The following is a 21,881-nucleotide window of genomic DNA, read 5'->3' as shown; positions in this document are numbered from 1 at the left end:
GCTAAAGAAGACACACACACACATACACACACACACACACACACACACACACACACACACAACATTGAAGAAAATAACACCTTAAAAAACAGACTAGGCCAAATGGTAAAAGAGGTCTAAAAAGCCAATGAGGAGAAGAATGCCTTAAAAAGCAGAATTGGCCAAATGGAAAAGGAGGTCCAGAAGCTCACTGAAGAAAATAATTCCTTAAAAATTAGAATGGAGCAAATGAAAGCTAATGAATTTATGAGAAATGAAGAAGCAACAAAACAAAACAAAACAGAATGAAAAAAATAGAAGACAATGTGAAATATCTCATTGGGAAAACAACTCACCTGGAAAATAGATCCAGGAAAAATACCTTAAAAATTATTGAACTTCCTGAAAGCCATGATCAAAAAAAGAGCCTAGACATCATCTTCCAAGAAATTATCAAGGAAAACTGCCCTGATATTCTAGAACCAGAAGGTAAAATAGAAATTGAAAGAATCTACCAATCTCCTCCTGAAAGAGATCCCCAAATGAAAACTGCCAGGAATATTGTAGCCAAATTCCAGAATTCCCAGGTCAAGAAGAAAATATTCTAAGCAGCCTGAAAGAAACAATTCAAGTATTGTGGAGCCACAGTCAGGATAACACAAGATTTAACAGCTTCTACATTAAAGGATTAGAGGGCTTGGAATATGATATTCTAGAAGGCAAAGGAGCTAAGATTACAACCAAGAATCACCTACCCAGCAAAATTGAGTATAATCCTTCAGGGGGGGAAATGGCTATTCAACGAGATAGAGGACTTTCAAGCATTCTTGATGAAAAGACCAGAGCTGCATAGAAAATCTGATTTTCAAATACAAGATTCAAGAGAAGCATGAAAAGGTAAACAGGAAAGAGAAATCGTAAGAGACTTATCGAAGTTAAACTGTACATTTCTATGTGGAAAGTTGATATTTGTAACTCATAAGACCTTTCTCATTATTAGGGTCACTAGAAGGAGTATATATATAGACAGAGGGCACAGGTATGAATTAAATATGAAGGTATGATATCTAAAAAAATACAATTAAGGGTTGAGAGAGGAATGTACTGGGAGAAAGAGAAAAGTAGAGGTAGAATGGGGTAAATTAACTCACGTAAAAGAGACAAGAAAAAGCTTTTATAGTGGAGGAGAAGAGGGGGGAGGTGAGGGAGAGTGAGGGAACAATAACATGCATACTCAATTGGATATAGAAATTTATCTTACCCTACAGGAAAGTAGGAAGGAAGGGGATAAGACAAGGGGGAAGGGGTGATAGAAGGGAGGGCAGATTAGGGGAGGGGATAGTCAGAAGCAAAACACTTTTAATGAGGGACAGGATTAAAGGAGAGAGAGAATAGAATAAACAGGAAGGGGAATAGGATGGAAAATTTGAAGCAGGTTTCTCTGATAAAGGCCTCATTTCTTAAACATATAGAGAACTGAATCAAATTTATAAAAATTAGAGCCATTCCCCAATTGATAAATGATCAAAAGATGTAATCAGCTTTCAGACAAAGTAATCAAATCTGTCTATAGCCATATGAAAAAATACTGTAACTATTCATTGGAAAAATCAAAATTAAGACAATTCTGAGATACTACCTCACACTTATTAGATTGTTTAATAGAATGGAAAAGGTAAATGACAAATAATCGAAGGTCTGTAGGAAAAATGAGACTTTAATGCACTGTTGGTAGAGTTGTGAACTGATTCAATCGTTCTGTAGAGCAATTTGGAACTATGCCCAAAAGGCTATAAAACCAGGCATACCTTTTGACCTAGCAGTGTCACTACATCTTAAAAAACAGACTAGGCCAAAGGGTAAAAGAGGTTGAAAAAGCCAATGAGGAGAAGAATGCCTTAAAAAGCAGAATTGCCCAAATGGAAAAGGAGGTCCAGAAGCTCACTGAAGAAAATAATTCCTTAAAAATTAGAATGGAGCAAATAAAAGCTAATGAATTCCAAAATATCCAAAATATCCCAAAAAAGATAAAAAACAAAGGGAAAAAGGACCTATATATATGTGAAAATATTTATAGCTGCTCTTTTTTGGTGGCAGAGAGTTGGAAATTGGGAGGATGCCCATTAGTTGGGGAAATGGTGAATAAATTGTGTTATGTGGTTGTGATGGAATGATGTAATAAATGATGAGCAGAATGCTCTCATAAAACCTAGAAAGACTTGCATGGGCTGATGCAAAGTGAATTGTACTGTGTACAAAGTAACAGCAGTATTGTAAAACGATCAGCTATGAATGACTTAGCTATTCTCAGCAATACAAGGATGCAAGTCAATTCTGAAGGACTTATGATGAAAAATGAGAGAAAAATTGATGGTATCTGAATATAGATTGAAGCATACTTTTGTTTACTTTGTTTATTTTTCTTGAATTTTTTTGTCTGTGTTTTCTTTCACAATATGACTATTACGGATATGTTTTGCAAGACTACACATGTATAACCTATATTGAATTCCTTGCCTTCTCAATGGCGGTGGGGATGGGGATGGAGGAAGGGAAAGAACCTGGAACTCAAGGTTTTAAAAACAAATGTTAAAAATTGTTTACATGTAACTAGAGGAAAATAAGATACTAAATAAATAAATAAAACCAACTCAATCCTAAGCATGGCACTATGCTTGATACTAGGGTATATACAGCATTTAAATAAGACCTTGTCTCCAGACTTAGGAATCTTAAAGACTAGTAGGGTGATGAGACAAAAACAGATAACTATAAATAGTGGCCTATGATAATTGACAGTTGAAAAATTTCAAGAAAACAAAAGTATTATGATCATATTAGGAAAGCAGAGTTTTAGATTGCCCTAGTGCTGCTGTTCAGGGAGAGCTTGAAAGCAAATAAATTCATTTGGAATCTATAGCACTCTCCCAGGGGTAAGGAATAAAGGTATAAAATAGGGTGGTGCCAGTAAGAATAGAAAAGAAGGAATGAATATAATAGGCATTTTGAAGGCAAAAATGGGAAGACTTGTTGATTAATTGACTAAGTAGGGTGAAGGAGAAAAAGTCAAAGATGATTCTAGATCTTGAGCCAGGGTGACAGGGTGGGGAGTCAATATTAGAAATAAGGAGGTCAGAAAGGAGAAGTGGTCATTGGTGGAATGGGGTGGGGGGGGAAGATAAGTTTGGCTTGAGTTTGGTTGAGTTTTAGGTAACAATAATAAAATGTAAATAAAAGAAGTCAAGATGTGATAGCAAGATAGGACTGGAGCCCAGAAGTTATTAGGGCTGGAGATGTAGACTTAGGATTCACCTTGCATTTGGAGGTGAGGGCTAAAATGGTGGAAATGGATGAGATTGCCAAGAGAGATCAGCTATAGAAAGAAAGGAGTCTGGTGGACTAAGGACTTCACCTCAGATAGCACCAATCTTTCTCAGAGGACAAAAACAAGCCTGTGAAGGATTTAGAGAAGGAGCAGTCAAGGAGGAAGACATCCAAAAGAGTGTCTTGTCCCAGAACCTTGAGTAGGAAAAATTTTCAAGGAGAAAGCGGTAAACAATGCCAAAAACAATAATGAGGACTAAAAAGAAAATATTGAATTTAGAAATTCTAAATTCTAAATTCACTGATGACCTAAGAATATTAGTAGACTTGTGGATAAGAATAAAAAGGGCAAAGAAAAGTAAGGGAAGAACACAAGTAGTAATTAAGACAGGAAATGTTGGCCACTGATTCCAGAAGTCTGAAAGCAAGGAAGTAAATAAGACTATTCAGTGATAATAGGAGTACCACTTGGCAAAATGCACCCAAAGCATAATTATAATTATAGACTGAGAGCTGGAAGATCATCTTAAGATCATCTATTCCAAACCCCACTCCCCTTTTTTTATAGTTACTCTAACTGAGACACAGAGAGGTTAAGTAACTTGCCCAATGGCACCCAGGTGTTAAGTGGCATAGCTAGAATGATAACAATAATTATATAGTGCTTCCTATGTGCCAGGCACTGTGCTAAGTGCTTTACAAATATTATCTCATTTGATCCTCACAACAACCCTGGGAGGTAGGTGCTATTATTATTCCCATTTTATAAATGAGGAAAGTCAGGCAGGCAGAGATTAAATGACTTGCCTTGGGTCACACAGTTAATAAGTATCCAAGGTCAGATTTGAGCTCAAATCTTCCTACCTCCAGGCTCAGTACTCTATTCACTATGCCACCTAGGTAAATCTAGGTTCTCTGACTGCAAGTCCATAACTCTTCTCATTGTACAAAACTATATATGCTACAGTTATTTAGATGTGATATTACTTTTAAACAAAAACATCAAAAAAGAACTATCATGCAAGATATATGTAACAATTCCAAATATAGAGATAAATGATATTGGCTCACTTAGAAAAAAAAAATTTTACTAAATGAAAGATAAATAAAATAATTAAACTTCTTTTTTTATGATATAGGTTGGTTTGTGGTTTACAGGTGATATATATATCAAAATTCCAGAAGACCCATATGAACCTTTGCCGTATAATAGGCCAGAGCATCTTATAGAGGTAATTATTGAAATCTTTAAAGAACTGACTGTCATAATCCTCTTGAAAAATAGCTTTGGTTTTTATTACAAGTATATGAGGTATTTTGCAGTTTCCACAACATATTCCCTTAATTACAGCCTGAGCTATAATTTGAGAGACACAGCTTTTAGCTCAAGTTCGAACAACCACTTAGTCATGTGAACTTGGACAAATAAGTTATTAACTGTGTGCCTTAGTTTCCTTATCTGTAAAATGAGGGGATTAAGCAAAATAGTAAAAATGACATGTCAATGTTGGTCACATGAAAGGCCCCAATACACAACAAAACATTTATAGTAGTACCTTTAGTGATAGACAAAAACAAAAACAGAAACAAGCAAAAAAAAAAAAACAACCTGGAAACAAAATGGGAGCCCATCAATGAATAAACAAAAAATGGTACATACAATTAAATAATATTATATTAGAAATTCAGAAAAAAATGAGAGAGTTGATACAAAATTATGTAGAATACAGTAAGCAGAACCAGGAAAATAATATATGTAGTGACTAGGGGAAAAAATGTAACTGAAAAGAATGCTACAATGAAATCTACTTCTATAGAATTATAATGAGGGAATTTGGTCCCAGAGAAGAAATGAAGAATTGTCTGTCCCTCCTTTCCTTAGAGAGATATGGTAGGGAGGAGTTAGGGGAGTTAAGGAGTTAATTACAGTGTTGCTATCAATTCTCTTTGCTTAACCATTCTTTCCTTATTATAAGTGAAACCTCATTGAGTGGGAGTAGGTCAAAATATACCTAGACTGTGTGTGTGTATACATATATATAGTCATCAATAAAACTTTTAAAAAATAAAATCTAGAAGTTTGAAGAAAAGCTTTTGCTCCATTCTACTATAATGATATCAGTGTCCTGCAATTTAAAAACATAGTGGATTTTACATATCTTTCATGATTAATAAGATTTAATATATTCAATATTCTTAATAGCCATGGCACTCTTGAGCCTTGGTGCACAAAATAAAATGGAAAACAACATTATAAAAGCTTTTTCTTGTCTCTTTTACGTGAGTTAATTTACCCCATTCTACCTCTACTTTTCTCTTTCTCCCAGTACATTCCTCTCTCAACCCTTAATTGTATTTTTTTAGATATCATACCTTCATATTTAATTCATACCTGTGCCCTCTGTCTATATATATACTCCTTCTAGTGACCCTAATAATGAGAAAGGTCTTATGAGTTACAAATATCAACTTTCCACATAGAAATGTACAGTTTAACTTCGATAAGTCTCTTACGATTTCTCTTTCCTGTTTACCTTTTCATGCTTCTCTTGAATCTTGTATTTGAAAATCAGATTTTCTATGCAGCTCTGGTCTTTTCATCAAGAATGCTTGAAAGTCCTCTATCTCGTTGAATAGCCATTTCCCCCCCTGAAGGATTATACTCAATTTTGCTGGGTAGGTGATTCTTGGTTGTAATCTTAGCTCCTTTGCCTTCTAGAATATCATATTCCAAGCCCTCTAATCCTTTAATGTAGAAGCTGTTAAATCTTGTGTTATCCTGACTGTGGCTCCACAATACTTGAATTGTTTCTTTCAGGCTGCTTAGAATATTTTCTTCTTGACCTGGGAATTCTGGAATTTGGCTACAATATTCCTGGCAGTTTTCATTTGGGGATCTCTTTCAGGAGGAGATTGGTAGATTCTTTCAATTTCTATTTTACCTTCTGGTTCTAGAATATCAGGGCAGTTTTCCTTGATAATTTCTTGGAAGATGATGTCTAGGCTCTTTTTTTGATCATGGCTTTCAGGAAGTTCAATAATTTTTAAGGTATTTTTCCTGGATCTATTTTCCAGGTGAGTTGTTTTCCCAATGAGATATTTCACATTGTCTTCTATTTTTTTCATTCTGTTTTGTTTTGTTTTGTTGCTTCTTCATTTCTCATAAATTCATTAGCTTTCATTTGCTCCATTCTAATTTTTAAGGAATTATTTTCTTCAGTGAGCTTCTGGACCTCCTTTTCCATTTGGCCAATTCTGCTTTTTAAGGCATTCTTCTCCTCATTGGCTTTTTAGACCTCTTTTACCATTTGGCCTAGTCTGTTTTTTAAGGTGTTATTTTCTTCAATGTTGTGTGTGTGTGTGTGTGTGTGTGTGTGTGTGTGTGTGTGTATATGTGTGTGTATGTGTGTGTGTGTCTTCTTTAGCAAAGTGTTGACTCATTTTTTCATGTTTTTCTTGCATCATTTCCTTGCCTAATTTTTTCCTCTACTTCTCTTACTTGATTTTCAGAATCCTTTCTGAGCTCTTCCATGGCCTAAGACCAAGTCATATTTTTCTTGGTGGCTTTAGATGTAGGAGCTTTGACTTTGTTTTCTTCTTTTGAGTTTTTGAGTGTGTGTTTTCATCTTCCTTGTCATGAAAATAAGCTTCTCTATTCAGAGTTTTTCCCCATTGTCTGCTCATTTCCCAGCCAATTACTTAACTTCTTAAGTCTTTGTTAAGATAGGACTCTGCTTCCAGAGTGGAGGGTGAACTCTCCCAGGCTTCAGGAGTTTTGTGCAGTTGTTTTCACAGATACTACTAGGGACCTGTAAGTTTTCAGTTCTTCCAAGGTGGTATGATCTAAGGAGAGGTTTTTACTTTTCTCCTGGCCTGTGCTGTGGTCTGTGAGTGGCCACAAGCACTCGTTTCTGCCCTGGAACTGTGAGAAAGGTTCCTCCTCCACTGTTTCCACAAGCTCTGCTGTGCTAATGCTCCTTGCCCTGGGACTGCCACCCAGAACTGCCACCCAGATCCAAGTATGGGCAAAGCAACCTCCTGTGCCAGCAAAGAGGCCCCTGTACTTTCGTTCTGACCAGTTGTTCAACCCTCTTAATGTCTGTAGGCTGAGACCTCTGGAAGCAGCCACTGTTGCTACTGATTCAATCACTCCCATGGCCTGCTTCTGGTTTCCCGAGGTCATTGCTGTGCTAGTGCAGCCCACACTGGACTGCACTCCTCTCTTACCCAGATCCAACGCACCTTTCCTCCTGACCTTCTAAGTAGTCTTTGGTATCTATGGGCTGAGAAGTCTGGAAACCGCCACTGCTGCCAATGATTCAGTAGCCACGAGTTTGCTGGGAACAGGTCTGTGCTGTCACAGCCTGCACTAGACTGAACCCCTCTCCCAGCCCAGTGCAACAGACCTTCCTGTCAGCACTCCAGGCTGTCTTTGGCTGGAAATTTGTTTCACTTTGTCTTTTTGTGGGTTCTGCTGTTCTAGAACTTGTTTAGAATCATTTTTAGTGGTATTTGGAGGAGTTTGGAGGAGAGCTCAGGCAAGTCCCTTCCTTTACTCTGCCATCTTGGCTCCAACCCAATATGTCCCTTTCTAAGCTGTGAATGACAAGCTATCAAATTAGCCATGTGGGAGGGCATAAAAATTTTATGAACAAATGCAGAAAAATAGAGATATTAAACACATCTATTACTGACCACACTGTAATAAACATGTAGCTAGTAAATATTCTTTGAAGAAAGATCTAAATGTGTATGGATACTAAATAATTTAATTTTAAAAATTGTTCCTCAAAGAACATAGAAACGAGATCATGGACAACAAAATGAGGACTAAAAATTTTAGGGTGTAGTTAAAGTGACCTTTAGGGAAAAATGTATATCACTAAACACTTTTATCTAAGAAAGAGAGAAAGAAGAGACCATGAAATTGACCATGCAACTAAGAAAATAGAAAAGCAACACATCAAAAATCCCCAATTAGCTACAAAAAATAGATTCTGAAAATTAACAAAACTGAAAGAAAAAATACGCAGTGAATAAATGACACAAGCTATTTTTAAAAAGCTTATAAAATAGATAAACCATAAGTTATTCTGATTTTTAAATGGAAAAAATAAAATTACTAATATCAAGAATGAAAAAGAATTCCCTACGAATTATACAGAAATAAAGAAAATTTTTAGAAACTATTTCACCCAAGTGAAAAGTGTAAGTATATAAAGTATAAGCCAACAAAATTGATAACTTAAATAAAATGGATTAATAATTACAAAAATGTAGGATAGACCACAAAACAAAAAATGGAGAAAAAAATGAATATCAGAAAAAAATTGAGCAAGTACTAAATGAACTCCCAAAGGAAAAAATGCTTCCAGGGATTCTATCAAACATTAAAACTACAAGGAATTGTAACATTACATAAATTATTTGTAAAGATAAAAAAAGGATGTTTCTTATTGATTCCTTCTTAAAAATAAACATAGTCTTGATACCTAATCTAAGAAGAGGAAAGTAGAGAGAGAAAACTATTGACAATGTCCCTAAAAAATATTGATGAATAAAGATTGAATGAAATATTAGCAAAGAAGCTATCACAACATATTAAAAAATATTGTACATTATGGCTATTTTGAATTTATACTAAGGAAGGAAGATTGGTTCAATATTAGGAAAACTATACAGATAATAAATACACTAATAGCAAAAACAACAAAAATAATATGATTACATCAATAGATAAAAAAACCTTTTGATAAAACATAGCATTTATCTTTTTTAAGAACATTTAAAAATAGTAATGAATGAATCTTTTCCTTAACGTGATAAATAGTATCAATCTAAAACTAAGAGTCAGCATTATATGTAATAGAAACATGCTAGAGAGTATCCTTTCCAATAAGATCAGGGAAAGGCAAGGATAATCATGGTCATCACTATTAGTTGTGAGGCAGATAGGTGGCACAGTGGATAGAGTTTTGGCCTGGAGTCAAGAAGACTTGAGTTCAAATTCAGCCTCAAACACTCACTAGTTGTGTGGCCCTTAGCAAGTCACTTAACTTCTGCTTGCTTCAGTTTTCTCCACTGTAAAATGAGGATAATAATAATAGTACCTACCTCCCAGGATTGTTGTGAGTATCCAATGAGATAATATTTGGAAAGCATTTAACAGAATGCTTGGCACATAATAGGTGCTTAAGAAGCACTTGTTTCCTTCCTTTCCTTTTAATAGTTGTATAAATGTCAACTATATCTATAAAATAAGAAAAAAATGTAAGAAATAAAAGCATTCAAAGAGGGGAAAAATTATTTTTGCAGGTGATAGGATGATTTACTTAGAGAAACCTAGAGATTCAATAAAAACTTTAATTGAAACAATAACTTCAGTAAAATAACAAGTTATAAAATAAACCCACACAAATCATCAGCTTTTTTGTATATCAAGAAAATTCTGTAGGAAGAGTTAGAAATTCCATTTAAAATTGATACAGAATGTATAAAATATTTGATATTCCATCATGCAAGGCATACTTGAGAATTATATGAATATAATTTCAAATACCCTTTATGGAAATAAATATAAATAATTAGAGAGAAATTAATCGCTCTACTTGAACCATGACAATATAAGAAAAATAACAATACTAACTAGATTAATTTGCCATTATAGTGTTATCACAATAAAACCACTAAAATGTTATTTCATAAAGCTAGGAAAAATAATCATCAAAACTGTTTGACTAAAAAAATTAGAAAAGTTGATCAGTGGATCAGATGAAGGACACAAAATCCAGAAGCAAATGAAGACAGCAGGATAATGTTCGATAAGCCCAAAGATCCCCAAAACTAGGGTCAGGACTTACTATTTAATATGCGTTTTCATACACAGTCAATGTATGATTTTCTTTGCTTAATTATGCTTATGTGTTACAAGAGGAATTTTGTTAGAGAATTAAGTAGATGAAGATAGCAGAGGGGGAAAGCATCAATGAAACATTTTTTAAAATGTACAGGAGGATATTCAGACCAAGTGGGATACCTTTGGAATTAATGTGCTGAGTTTTTTTATGTACATGAAAAAATAAGTTGCACATAATAAAGATTAACTAAAGGTTGAACATACAATCTTCTTTCTCTTCTTTGTATAAGTAACCCAAGGTTCAAGCCTGGGTGGATTGGCCTATAAAAATCTTCATGCTTCTTTGGTCTTTGTCAAGGTCCAAACAACAAAAAATTTAAAATTTCCCCCCCAAAAATGTTGTTCTCATATTGTGAACAGATCAGCTAACATCCTAAATAAAATTATTCATTTGATAGAAAGAAACTATTTCAACGATGAGTACAATGCCCACATAAAACCTTCATGCAATAGGATTTTTCTTTCAGTTGTAGATGGCAACACATTCAAAGACCTGGCAGTACTGCTCATAGCTGGAGGAAAGGGAAACCAAGAGCCTTGTGTACGAAAGAGGCTTGAGTAACTGGAGAGAACTGGGAAGAAGAGGGTGAAAGAGTGGACCCCAAGACAGGGACAGGGTCAATATCTCTATTTCTGTCCCAGAAAGCCTTTCTATCAATGAGTAGAAAATGTGCCACACACATTCCCCCTCTGATTCATTTGCTTTGGTGGCCCCTGGGCATGGGCCAAGATTGCTTTCCCAGATGATTTCAGAGCCTCAGGCTTAAGTCACCAGCTGAATCATCCAGTCACCATCCTTGTTTTCACATCCTCTTCCCCTGACAGCTACAACTCATTTCCCTATATTCCAGTTTCAACATACAACTCTACTGCCTTCTCCCTCCTCCTCATATGTCTTTTTCTCTAGCTCCTCAGTATTCTGTTTTGTGGCCTAAAGGTCCCATTCAACTTCACTAGTTTTGCTGGTAATGACCCCAGACAATAACAACAACAAAATTCATACTCATATCATGCTTAATAGTCTTCAAAGTACCAGTTGCAATGGGTAGAAGTTGCAGAGGCAAGTTTAAGCCTGAGGTGAGGAAGAACTGGCTAACAATTAGAGCTATCCAAAAGTGGAATGGGTAGCCCCTCACTAAAGGTCTTCAATCAATAGCTAGATGACAGCTCATCAGACAGGTTGCAGGTTAGATTCCTGTTAGTGAATTAGATGGCCACTAAGGAACCTTCCAACTAAGAGTTTGAAATTTTGTGATCTGTACATTGGCAACATTCTATTCCATAAGTCGTATCCCCAGTTTTCTTCTATTTAATTCATACCTACTAGGTAGCTACATGGGACAATGAATAGAACACTGAACCAGAAGTCAGAGAGACTTGAGGTCATATCTGATCTCAGACACTTCCTAGCTGTGTGACCCTGAGCAAGTCACTTAATCACTGTCTGCCTCAGTTTCTTCAATTGTAAAATGGGGATAATAATAGCACCTGCCTCACAGGGTTCATATGAGTGCTGGTACATGGTAGGCACTTAATAAACACTTATTTCTTTGTTACTATCTCCTTATGTCTTGTTCCTAGCTCCATCCATGTACAAAGTACTATGCTAAATGTTGGAAGTAAAAAGACAAAAGTGAAAGGTAATCTGTGCCCTTAAGGAGATTATATTTGACTAGAGAGACACAATATTTTTAAATATAGCATAATTTGAGAAAGGGGACAGCACAAACAATTTGAAGGGGTGAGAACAGGATTCCTTTAAATGATAGGATCTGAGTTGAACCTTGAAGGAAAGTAAATATTCTATGAGTGTAGATGTGGATGAAGTGGATTCTTGGCATAGTAACCAAGCTATACAATGGCACAAGAGTAAGAATTACCTTGCTGAGCTCAGTTTCAGCAAGAAGACCAGATAAACTGAAATTGTGTGTGAGGCATGTTCTAAAATGAGGCTGCAAATGGAATAGTCCAGGTTTCAAAACAGAAGAGTTTGTATTTCATCATAGAGGCAACACTGAGGTACTGAAGATTCTCAAGCAAAGGAATAACATAGTTGGATTTATTTTTGGGAAAATTATTTTGACACCTATGTGGGGAGAAGATTTAGAGAGGGGGATGTGGAGAATAGTTAGAAGGTTATTGTAAAACAGTCCAAACAAGAAGTGATGAAGACCTGAGCTAAAGTAATGGCCACATGACTGGCAAGAAGGGGTCGGAGGTGGAAGAAGCTGTGGATGCACAATTTATCAGTGAACAATTGATTGAACATAGGGAGTAAAAGAGAAGAAGAAATCAATGACTCTGAAGATGAGGGACTAGAAGGATGGGAATACCCTTGATGATTATAAGTTGAGAGGACATATAAGTAGGGGTGGAGTTCAATTTTAAACTTGTTGAGATGCCTACAAGACTTCCGGATAGAGATATCCAGAGGTAAATTAATGATGCTGAAATGAAGTTCAAGATTGTATATATGTATATAGATAGATTTGGGAGTCATTTGCAAAGAAATAATCATTAAATCCTTTGGATCTAATAAGATGATTATAAGAAATGATATAGAAAAGAAAGCAAAGAAGGGCCAGCCTTGGGTGATACCCTCAATTAGGGGCAGAAAAGAACAATGCCATGGCAGCTTGAGATGAAGAGGAGGGGATCATTCAACAGAGTAATAAGTCACAAAGAGATCAAGAAGGATGAGAACTGAAGAAAAAAAGTCATCAAATATTGCCCTTAAAAGATCCAGCCTTGAAGAAAACAGTTTCAGTAAATAGATACTGTCAGAAGCAAGACTGCAAAGGGCTGAGAAGTAGTAAGCCATGAAAAAAGCAGAGTCAAAGAAGGTCAATGGCTTTTTTTCTAGAGGTTTGACTCTGAAAAGAAGAGCTATGGTATGCAAGTCAAGTGAGGATTTTTTTAAGAATAGAGAAAGAAGAGTTAGAAAAGGAGAGACTGATGAGGAGGAGGAGTCATAGTAGTTAACTGCCAAAGGAATTAGGAATGGATGGGATCAAGGGCACAAGTAGAGGAATAGTCTTGACAAGGAGGAAAGTCACTTCCTCTTCAGAGACTAGCACAAATAACACCTTCTCTCTAAAATAACACCATATCTCTGACTACTTAATGTTTATTAAGCACATGGTGCAAAATTTTATACAGACTGTACAAAAGATAGTTTTCTGTCCCTTTGAGGACAGAAATTAATTTATTGAAATAAGGAAAAGATTCCTATTACTGTCATGGAAGAGATATCACTCTTTCCTTTTTAAAGTTTTATTATCTGTGTGTGCCTTTTTCTATCACATTATGAATGGTATTAGGTGACCAAGTCACTTCTCTAAGATTTGTGCCATCTGGCTAGGTTGTTGTGAGGACTAAATGTATAATTGATGTAAAGCACTTTATAACCATAAAGTATTATACAACTGGATCATGATTGTTGTTATTAATAAATGATTGAAATCTTAAATAACAATAATATATTTAATCATGAGAAACAGCAGTGCAATTTAAATACACAACCAACTCTCTTGTTTTCATGGGGAGGTATGAGAGATTGAAATCTACAGATAATCCCCCAAATCTCATTTTTTTCTGGAAATTCCACCCCCCCAACCTCCTATGAATGAATCTAGTTTTGACCTCCTTCTCTCTCTACTTCTGCTGATAGGCTTAGAAATAGCCAAAAGACTGGTGCCAATATGGTGGAGAAGGGGGGGGCGACTAAATAATCTACAAACTCTATAATCTGTTCCTCAAGAATGAAAAGATAGATGACATAACATAGAAAAATGATCTTCCAATATCTCAGCCTGGGACAGATGATACTTTGTCCATAACAAATACTCCAGAAATATTTTATTGAATTGAGTTTGAAAGTACATCCATATTTCTCTGATAAAGCATTCTTCTTTATACTATATATATATATATATATATATATATATGTGTGTGTGTGTGTGTGTGTGTGTGTGTGTGTGTATATATATACATATATACATATATATATATACATATATACATATAAAAATTTTTTCCTGAAAGATTTTAAAAACTATTCTATGTTTTGCTTTGTTTTCTCAGGGGAAAAAAATAAAAGCGTCAACAGCTTACTTTAAGGATGTATAATTAAACCTAACTAGTACCTTGTGTTATTTATACTTGGATATCTTTCAGATGGATTAATTAAACTTATTTTCCTTTGACAGTTTTTCTTTGACTTGTTTGCCGACTTCCAGAAAGACCCACCAGAACTGGACTATTTTCAGATGCTTCTTTATTTTGCATGTCACCCAAATGCCATGGAAGGGGTCTACAGAGCCCTGAGTCTGGCTATTGGAACCCATGTCTTTCGAAAAGTTGAAACACTACTTGGGGCAGAAAACAATGTGATGGTAATGGCATCCTGGGAATAAGCTAGCAACATTTTCTTATAGAGGAAATAACTAAACCCTGATGACCCTCAGCCAAACAAGTGTTTCTTCTTCAAACTAAGAGATAGCATTGTTCAGTATAGGAACACTGGCTTTGGATTCTAAGGACTTGGATTCAGATTTTGGTTCGGCTATTGATTAGCGCTGTGACCTTGAATAAGTCCAATTGCTTTCTGGGCCTCAGTCTCCTTATCTGTAAAATTAGGGGGCTGGATTAAATAACCTCTAAAATCCCTTCCATCTCCAAATTCTATGACCCTAAAGCTTGCATGGTGATATAGCTACATGCTTTTCTATTGCCACTCTCTAGCCTTTTGTAGGAAAAATAGTAGTTGTGAAAATAGGCCCTCTCCATGGAATGCTGGTCTCTGTTCTTCCTTTATGGACACAGAGGGAAGAATTAAGTTGTGTTAATTAAGAATTAAGTACTATTTAGTAGTATCCCTTTCAGATGTGCCCATGGCTGTCTTAAGGAGTGCTATGTTACTTGATGCATTAAACTTTCTTAGATGCAGAAAGATTTGATATCCAAGAGCCTGAGTCTGTTGCAAACTATCATTGTGATTTTGGCCAAGTTGGTTAATCTTTCTGGGCCTTATTTTTCCTCAAATGTAAAATAAGTAATTTAACACAATAATTTCTAAGGGTCTTCTGGTTCTAAATATTATTATCCCAACTTCTCCCTCTCAATGAAATAAATATTAAATGAATGAATGAATGAATGAATGAAATAAAGGAAGCCTCCTATGCTATACCCTACTGTGCTGGAAGTAGTTCTTCCCCTCTCTATGCCAGGGCACACATCATTCTATGATTTATTGTCTAGCTAGGATAAGACATTTATGTCTTCTGGGAAGGCTGTGAAAATTGAACTCTCTTGAATATTAAAACTGTACATCCTTCCACACGTGTTTTTTTGCCCACTAGATGCTTTGAGCGTTCACTGGAATATATGTAGATTGACTTGGTCACAAAACAACTATCTACATATGGTGGAGACATATGGGAGTGAGGGGGAAGAAAAGACTGAGTCAGGAAAGAGCATCAGCCATGGCCTTCAGATGGAAGTATCTGAGCACTCATCCCCATTCTGTCAGGTCCATACTGTTCTGCTTAAATTTACAGAGTCAAACCACAAGAACATTTTACTCCTCTTTCCCTCTCCTGTGCCACATAACTGATTAAATACAAATTGCCACCTTTCCGGTTAGTTGACAAGCATTGAGTTAGCTCTTGATGTCCCTAAGTACATTCAAGAAGAAGAAAACACGTCCCTAAACCCTAAGAAGTTTTCAGTCTCATTTGTGATGATGAGAGAATAGAATCAAATGTATTCTAATATAATACAAAAGGTATACCAAGCATGGAGGGAACATGAACTTGAGAATGAATTGAGTTAGGGAAGGCTTGGTGGAGAAGTGAATCTTGAGCCTGGGCTCGACAGAAGCATAGTTCATCAGACAAGAGGTAAGAGATTGTTCCAGGCAATGGCAACAGCAGGAACAAAATCAAGGAGGCAAACATGTAGAAATTGAGACTGGAAAAGTTCCTGCCCTCAGAGAGTTAAGATTGTCACCGCAGCAACATGAAGGGAGGGAATTGATGACATCGAGAGGGGAAGGGCTGCACTGAAGACAGCTCTGTACCCTTTCCAAGTGTGAAATATAATGCTTGTAATTTTTCCAAATGATTGACATTTTTAATTAGATGACACTTTTGTTTTTGATGATGAGCACACTGCATGTCATATATATCCGCTAGCGAGAACAAGGGAGGTGACATCATAGGATGTATGTGTGCTACTGCAAGGCTCACCCTCACTTGCCTCCCCCTCCTCGTTTTGCCCAGGAGTTCTGAAACACAATAAAATGCTATATCTTCAGCCCCATCCTTCATAACTCCAGCCCTTGCAACAAAAGCCACCCTGAATTTGTGCATTTTGACAGTTTGTTTTTTCTAGATATGAGATCTCCATAAGACTGCTCAGAAACTTAAAACCCTGCAGTTTTCATTTAATTTCTAAGACAACAATTCAGGTTTTTTCAATTGCCAATATAAATCACCAAATGTGTCATTTGGACTTCTCTTTCTTATTCTTTATGCTGCTCATGCTGATTTTACTTAGTGTAAGAATTGACTTGAATCCATGACTTCTAGGATAATTGTAAGGAAAGAAAAGACGTATTACATATATCAGTAGCTGGGCAGTCTGGGAAGCCCTTCGTTTATATGGCACTTGAAAAATGTGTCCATTTATAGGCAAATTCTGTGTCTGACACTATAGAATATACACTGTTAAGAACAGTGTTAACACCACGGAGGGAAAATGGAAGAGAAGCAACTTAGTAATATGGAAAGAATACTGAATGTTGAGGACTAATACTGAGAAAATACGTGACCCCAGGACCTGACATCCAATGCCAGCCCTGCCACTTACTACTTATGTGACCTTGGGCAAATCAACTTCAGTTTTTCCATGTGTTAAAAAATGAAGAAGTAGGGGCAGCTAGGTTGCGCAGTGGATAGAGCTCCAGCCTTGGAGTCAGGAGGACCTGAGTTCAAATTTAGCCTCAGACACTTGACACTTACTAGCTGTGTGACCCTGGGCAAGTCACTTAACCCCAACTGCCTCACCAAAAAGCAAAAAGAAGAAGAAGAAGAAGAAGAAAATAATGACAAGATGACCTGTAAAGTCCTTTGTAGCTCTTTGAGAGTATTACAGGGTCATAGAGTCTGTGTTTTAGGCTTACAAAATCAACATAATTGGATGGCATGGGTTCCTAGAGCTTTAAGGGCACAAATCACCACTCATTTTTGTATTATGACACTTTTACCCATACAACCCCTCATGCCTGAGCTTCTGTGGCTTAGAATGACAATCACTGGACTGATTGGATGATAAAAAAAAAAATGAATTACAGTTTATCACTATCAATAAGACTGATTGTTTAAGGACAGTGTTTTAACAGATTTTCACAACTCCTTGAAGACTAATTAAAGCTAGTCCAGATTGGCCCCATTTCTACCTTTCTGCCATCTGTTCAGCTGTTTGTACAATTGTTTTTGTTGTTTGCCATTCCTTTCAACAGCTCCTTTTACAGATAAGGAAATTGAAGCAAACAAGGTTAAGTGACTTGCCCAGGGTCACACAGCTAGCAAGTGTCTGAAGCTGGATTTGAGCTATTGAAGATCAGTCTTCCTGATCCCAAGCCCAGTGCTCAATCAACTGTGCCACCTAACTGCCTTTCAATGTTTTGATACTGAACTAATTACTACTTACTTTGTCAAAGAATCATTAGTTTGTCTTCAAATTCTTGTTCGCTAACTTTATTTGTATAAGAACTCTCAAAATCTCTATTCTTTGAACACCTACCTTAGAAAGAGATAAACCCTTTCTGCCACACACCTCCAGTGCCTTTCTGAGCTAAGCTGCCTTTGTTCATGAGCAATCTCTGTCCTCTCACACAGCCAGAAGTCTGCTGCTTCCTGAACTTACTTAGATATCTCTAAAGGTGATAGAATTGAAGCTAATTGAAGAATAGAATTGAAGGGGTTTTTTTCTATAAAACTTTAGAGGTTTAAATGATTGCTTTTCAGATGAAAATTGCCACCTTTAAAAATCTTCACCCATGTTGACATCATAATCATGACTAGATGGTAGAAACAGCAGAGAAAAGTGATTGTCCCATCTTGGACACATGGCCAGTAATCAATCATTCAATGAGCATTAGGCTCTGGGGATACTAGAATAAAAACAAAGCAGTCTTATCAATCAAGGATATTATATCCTATTGGGGCAAACACCAGGTACATGTATTAGTAGATACAGAGATATCTACGTGAGTGCACATTGTATGTATATGCAAGTATATACAAAGTGTCCCCAAAATCTTTGTACAGTTTTAAGCTTTAACATGTGTATATGTGTGCATATATATGTGTGTGTAGATGTATGGATGTATGTGTATGTATAGTTGTACACATACATCTATACATCCACATGCATTAGTGAACACAAGATAAATCATTGCATATTCATCTGACTACCATTTTGGTAGTCAGCATACATTCATGGCCTGCTTTTTGTTTTCTGCAATCCATGTACTAAACTTCAAATGGAAATTCATTCATATTTGCATTCTTAATTCACTTTTTCACTTATTCAACAAACACTATATTGAGATCCTTTTTGCTCTGTGAAATTATGACAATGTGATGCCTACCGGAGATTCCTACAATAAGTCAAATGAGGCACAGTTTCTCATTATCTTTCCCATGGAGCGGTGCACCTTCATTAGGAGGGAAAAGAGCCCTAGCAGGTGGAGCGGAAGATGCTTAAGAGCTCACTATAAACTAAACTCAGAATGTTAAAATTATGAATATTCATAATAGTCTGATTCTTGTGCCAAAATGATTTATAAAAATGCCCAGGCCCAGTCTAATCTGGTCAGCTTCAATCAAATTTTCAATTTCCCCTTAAGGATGTTCAGAAAGGTTAGTTCATATCTATGATATTTAGTGTTTAGAATTTATATATTCTATTGTAGTTGACATACTTAATTCTGTAGCCTAATGGTTTTTCCAAACTGTGATAGACACCTTAATTTCCATTCCATAAGGATGGAAGATGTGCATCCTAAGTAAATTTTTTTGTCTGATGTGTATATTCCAGATTAAATTCAGTCCTACTTTCTCCTGAGTCACTCTTCCATTCATCTTTTCCAGAGTCCCTCCTACACTGACACAGCAACAACTGGGGAACTTCCTGAAGTAGAAGAAATAAAAGAAGAAAAAGAGAAAATAATAATTCCGGAATTTCTGAATAAGGAGACCATTTCCATTCCAACACTACTTAAAGTGTTCCAGAGAATAAAAGAGGCACAGGATAACCACCGGTTTTGGGGGGATGAAAAGATGGAGAACACTTTTTCTGAGGTTGGCTATGCCATTCCATTTGTTTCATCTCTTTTCATTGTATCCCATATTCAGGGGAATGTGTTGTGAATACATTCTCATCATATGCCTTTAAAAACTTATTGTGGCACAGAAATTAAAAGAGGTTCATTTCCTAAGACTCAGGAGTTCTATCATCTGTAGTTTCTTGGAATTTTATCTCAGTGCTCCCTGTACAGTGTAAACTTAATTTGTTAATTAATCAATTCATTCAATTTCATTTTTTCTCCTTTCAAAGGTTTTCAAAAAAGTATACCAGGATATAGGTAGCAATAATTTGGAGCCAGTTGAACTTGCTACTCTTCTGAAGCACCCTTTCGTTCAAGACTTACTTTTAACTTATAAGGAATACAAACTTCCAGTGAGTATTTTAAGAAAGTTACTTTCATTGTTATCACCCTCTCTTAGCATTCTAACAGGATGGAATTACTCTGTAAATTGTCTGTCAAATGCATCTTGTGCTATATAAGATTAGCTGAGTTTTAAGTGAAAAGCATTTCCCCTTTGTAGAAAAGAAAAATCAAAGTTTTATGATTTTAAAAAAGTTTTCCATTGTGGCTTTATCAGAAATTGTACCTGTGGTTCTACAATGAAACAAGGCTGCATCTATGTTTTTAAAAATCATTCTGTATGAGAACAGTTTTAGTCTTCCACCTTAGTTATTAAGTCTATTGTTTTCACAAATGTCATTATTTGATTTGGTACAAAATTTGTCTACATCATGCTAACAGCAGATTGCCTGATAAGTTGCATCCAATAATATAAGGTTTGGTTGGTTTTTTTTATTTTAACAAGTCAAGGTAACAAGTATTACTAAGCATCTACTATGTATCCAGTCCTTTGCTGGGTTCTGTGGAAGTTATAAAGAAGACACAGCCCTCTCCCTCAAGGAGCTTGCAATCTTATTTGGAAGACAACTTGCCATTCATTGAATATTTAAGTAATATAAGGCTATCTATAAACAAGTGCTAAATCCTGTGGTTCAGGTGCTCAAAATACGAAGAGCTTTTGGTGAGGTGAAATAGTGAGGGAAGGCTAGAAACAGGATATGGGAGTTGAGCTGGACCTTTCAGGATACCTAGGATTTGGAGAGGTATAGTGAAGATTTATGCAGGTGGACAGAATAGCAAAAACATGGATACTGAAGCAGACATTGTTGGTATGGAGAACAGTGACTAGCAGAGGTTTATGATGAGGAATAATGGGAGAGGATACATAGGTAAGAAGGAGCTAGAGTGTAGAAGGCTTCTTAGGCAAAAGAATATCTTGATATAAAATATATCCATTCCTACAGATTTTGACCTCTGACTATCTCATTATGTTTCCCTGTCTAAGAAGACTCATTTTTATTTTATTCAACATTTCCCACATTTCTCAATTTCAGTAGCTATGAATGAAATCTCTTAAATTTGCTTAATTTTCCTTTTGTTGTCAGTATCAATATCATAACCAGTCCCATTTGGTAATTTTGCAGAAGGAAAAGAAGGAAAAAAGAAAGGAAAGAAAGAGAAAAAGAGAGAAAGAGAAATAATAGCAAAAAAAAATTCCCTGAGCTCTAAATACTTTGACTGGCATTCATCCTTTCATCTTTCTCTCCTGTCACATCCCCTCTGACTCCCTGCCTACCCAAAACATCTAATAAGACATTAGTGGAGCAAATAGAAAAACAATGACTGGTGAGCATGTTTAACAATCAAAGTTGAATGATATAGCCTATGGTCAACTCTAACAGTTTTTTATTTCAAATAATCAATCAACTCTAACATTTTTTACTTTGAGTAATTCAATCTTCATAAAGTACTCCATGTTTTCTTATAATTGGTGAAAACAATAAAGCAATTCCCTAACAGACTTAAGGAACAACACAACGTAATTCCAACATTATTTTTTTCCTCCAAATATTCAGTCAGTGAATAAAGCACTTGTCATATGTCAGGCACTGTGCTAAGTGCTGAAGATACAAAGAAAGGGGGGAAAACACAGTTTCTTGTTTCAATGAACTCGGAGGAGGTGGCACGCAAACAACTATGGACAAACAAGATAGATACAGGATAAGTTGAGGATAGTCTCAGAGGGAAGGCACAAAGATTAAGGACTGGGAAAGATTCCTTGCAGAAGATGAAACTTTATCTGAGACATAAAGGAAGCCAAGAAAGCCAAGAGATGAGGATGAGGATGAGTAAGAAAGTTCCAAGCATAGGAGACAGATAGTGAAAATGTTCCCCATTAGGAGATGGAGTGACCTGTGAGAGGAACAGCAATGAGGTGAGTGGCAC

At 36.0% G+C, this 21,881-nt stretch overlaps 1 protein-coding gene across 1 annotated transcript in view; it reads left to right on the top strand.

Annotated features, from left to right (window-relative positions):
* The window catches only part of LOC144454094 (sperm flagellar protein 2-like), a 142,121-nt gene that overhangs the window by 117,995 nt on the left and 2,245 nt on the right, over window positions 1-21,881 (top strand). The window contains exons 20-23 of the mRNA XM_078151756.1: window positions 4,443-4,535; window positions 14,428-14,613; window positions 19,378-19,587; window positions 19,844-19,966. Of these exons, the coding sequence (XP_078007882.1) occupies window positions 4,443-4,535; window positions 14,428-14,613; window positions 19,378-19,587; window positions 19,844-19,966 (612 nt within the window). The remainder of the gene's footprint in view (window positions 1-4,442; window positions 4,536-14,427; window positions 14,614-19,377; window positions 19,588-19,843; window positions 19,967-21,881) is intronic.

This window comes from Phascolarctos cinereus, unplaced genomic scaffold (assembly GCF_003287225.1).
Source record: "Phascolarctos cinereus isolate Bilbo 61053 unplaced genomic scaffold, phaCin_HiC Scaffold_4;HRSCAF=312, whole genome shotgun sequence".
NCBI lineage: Eukaryota > Metazoa > Chordata > Mammalia > Diprotodontia > Phascolarctidae > Phascolarctos > Phascolarctos cinereus.
Note: the sequence above shows the minus strand (reverse complement) of the source record. Positions and strands in the feature narration are given on the sequence as shown.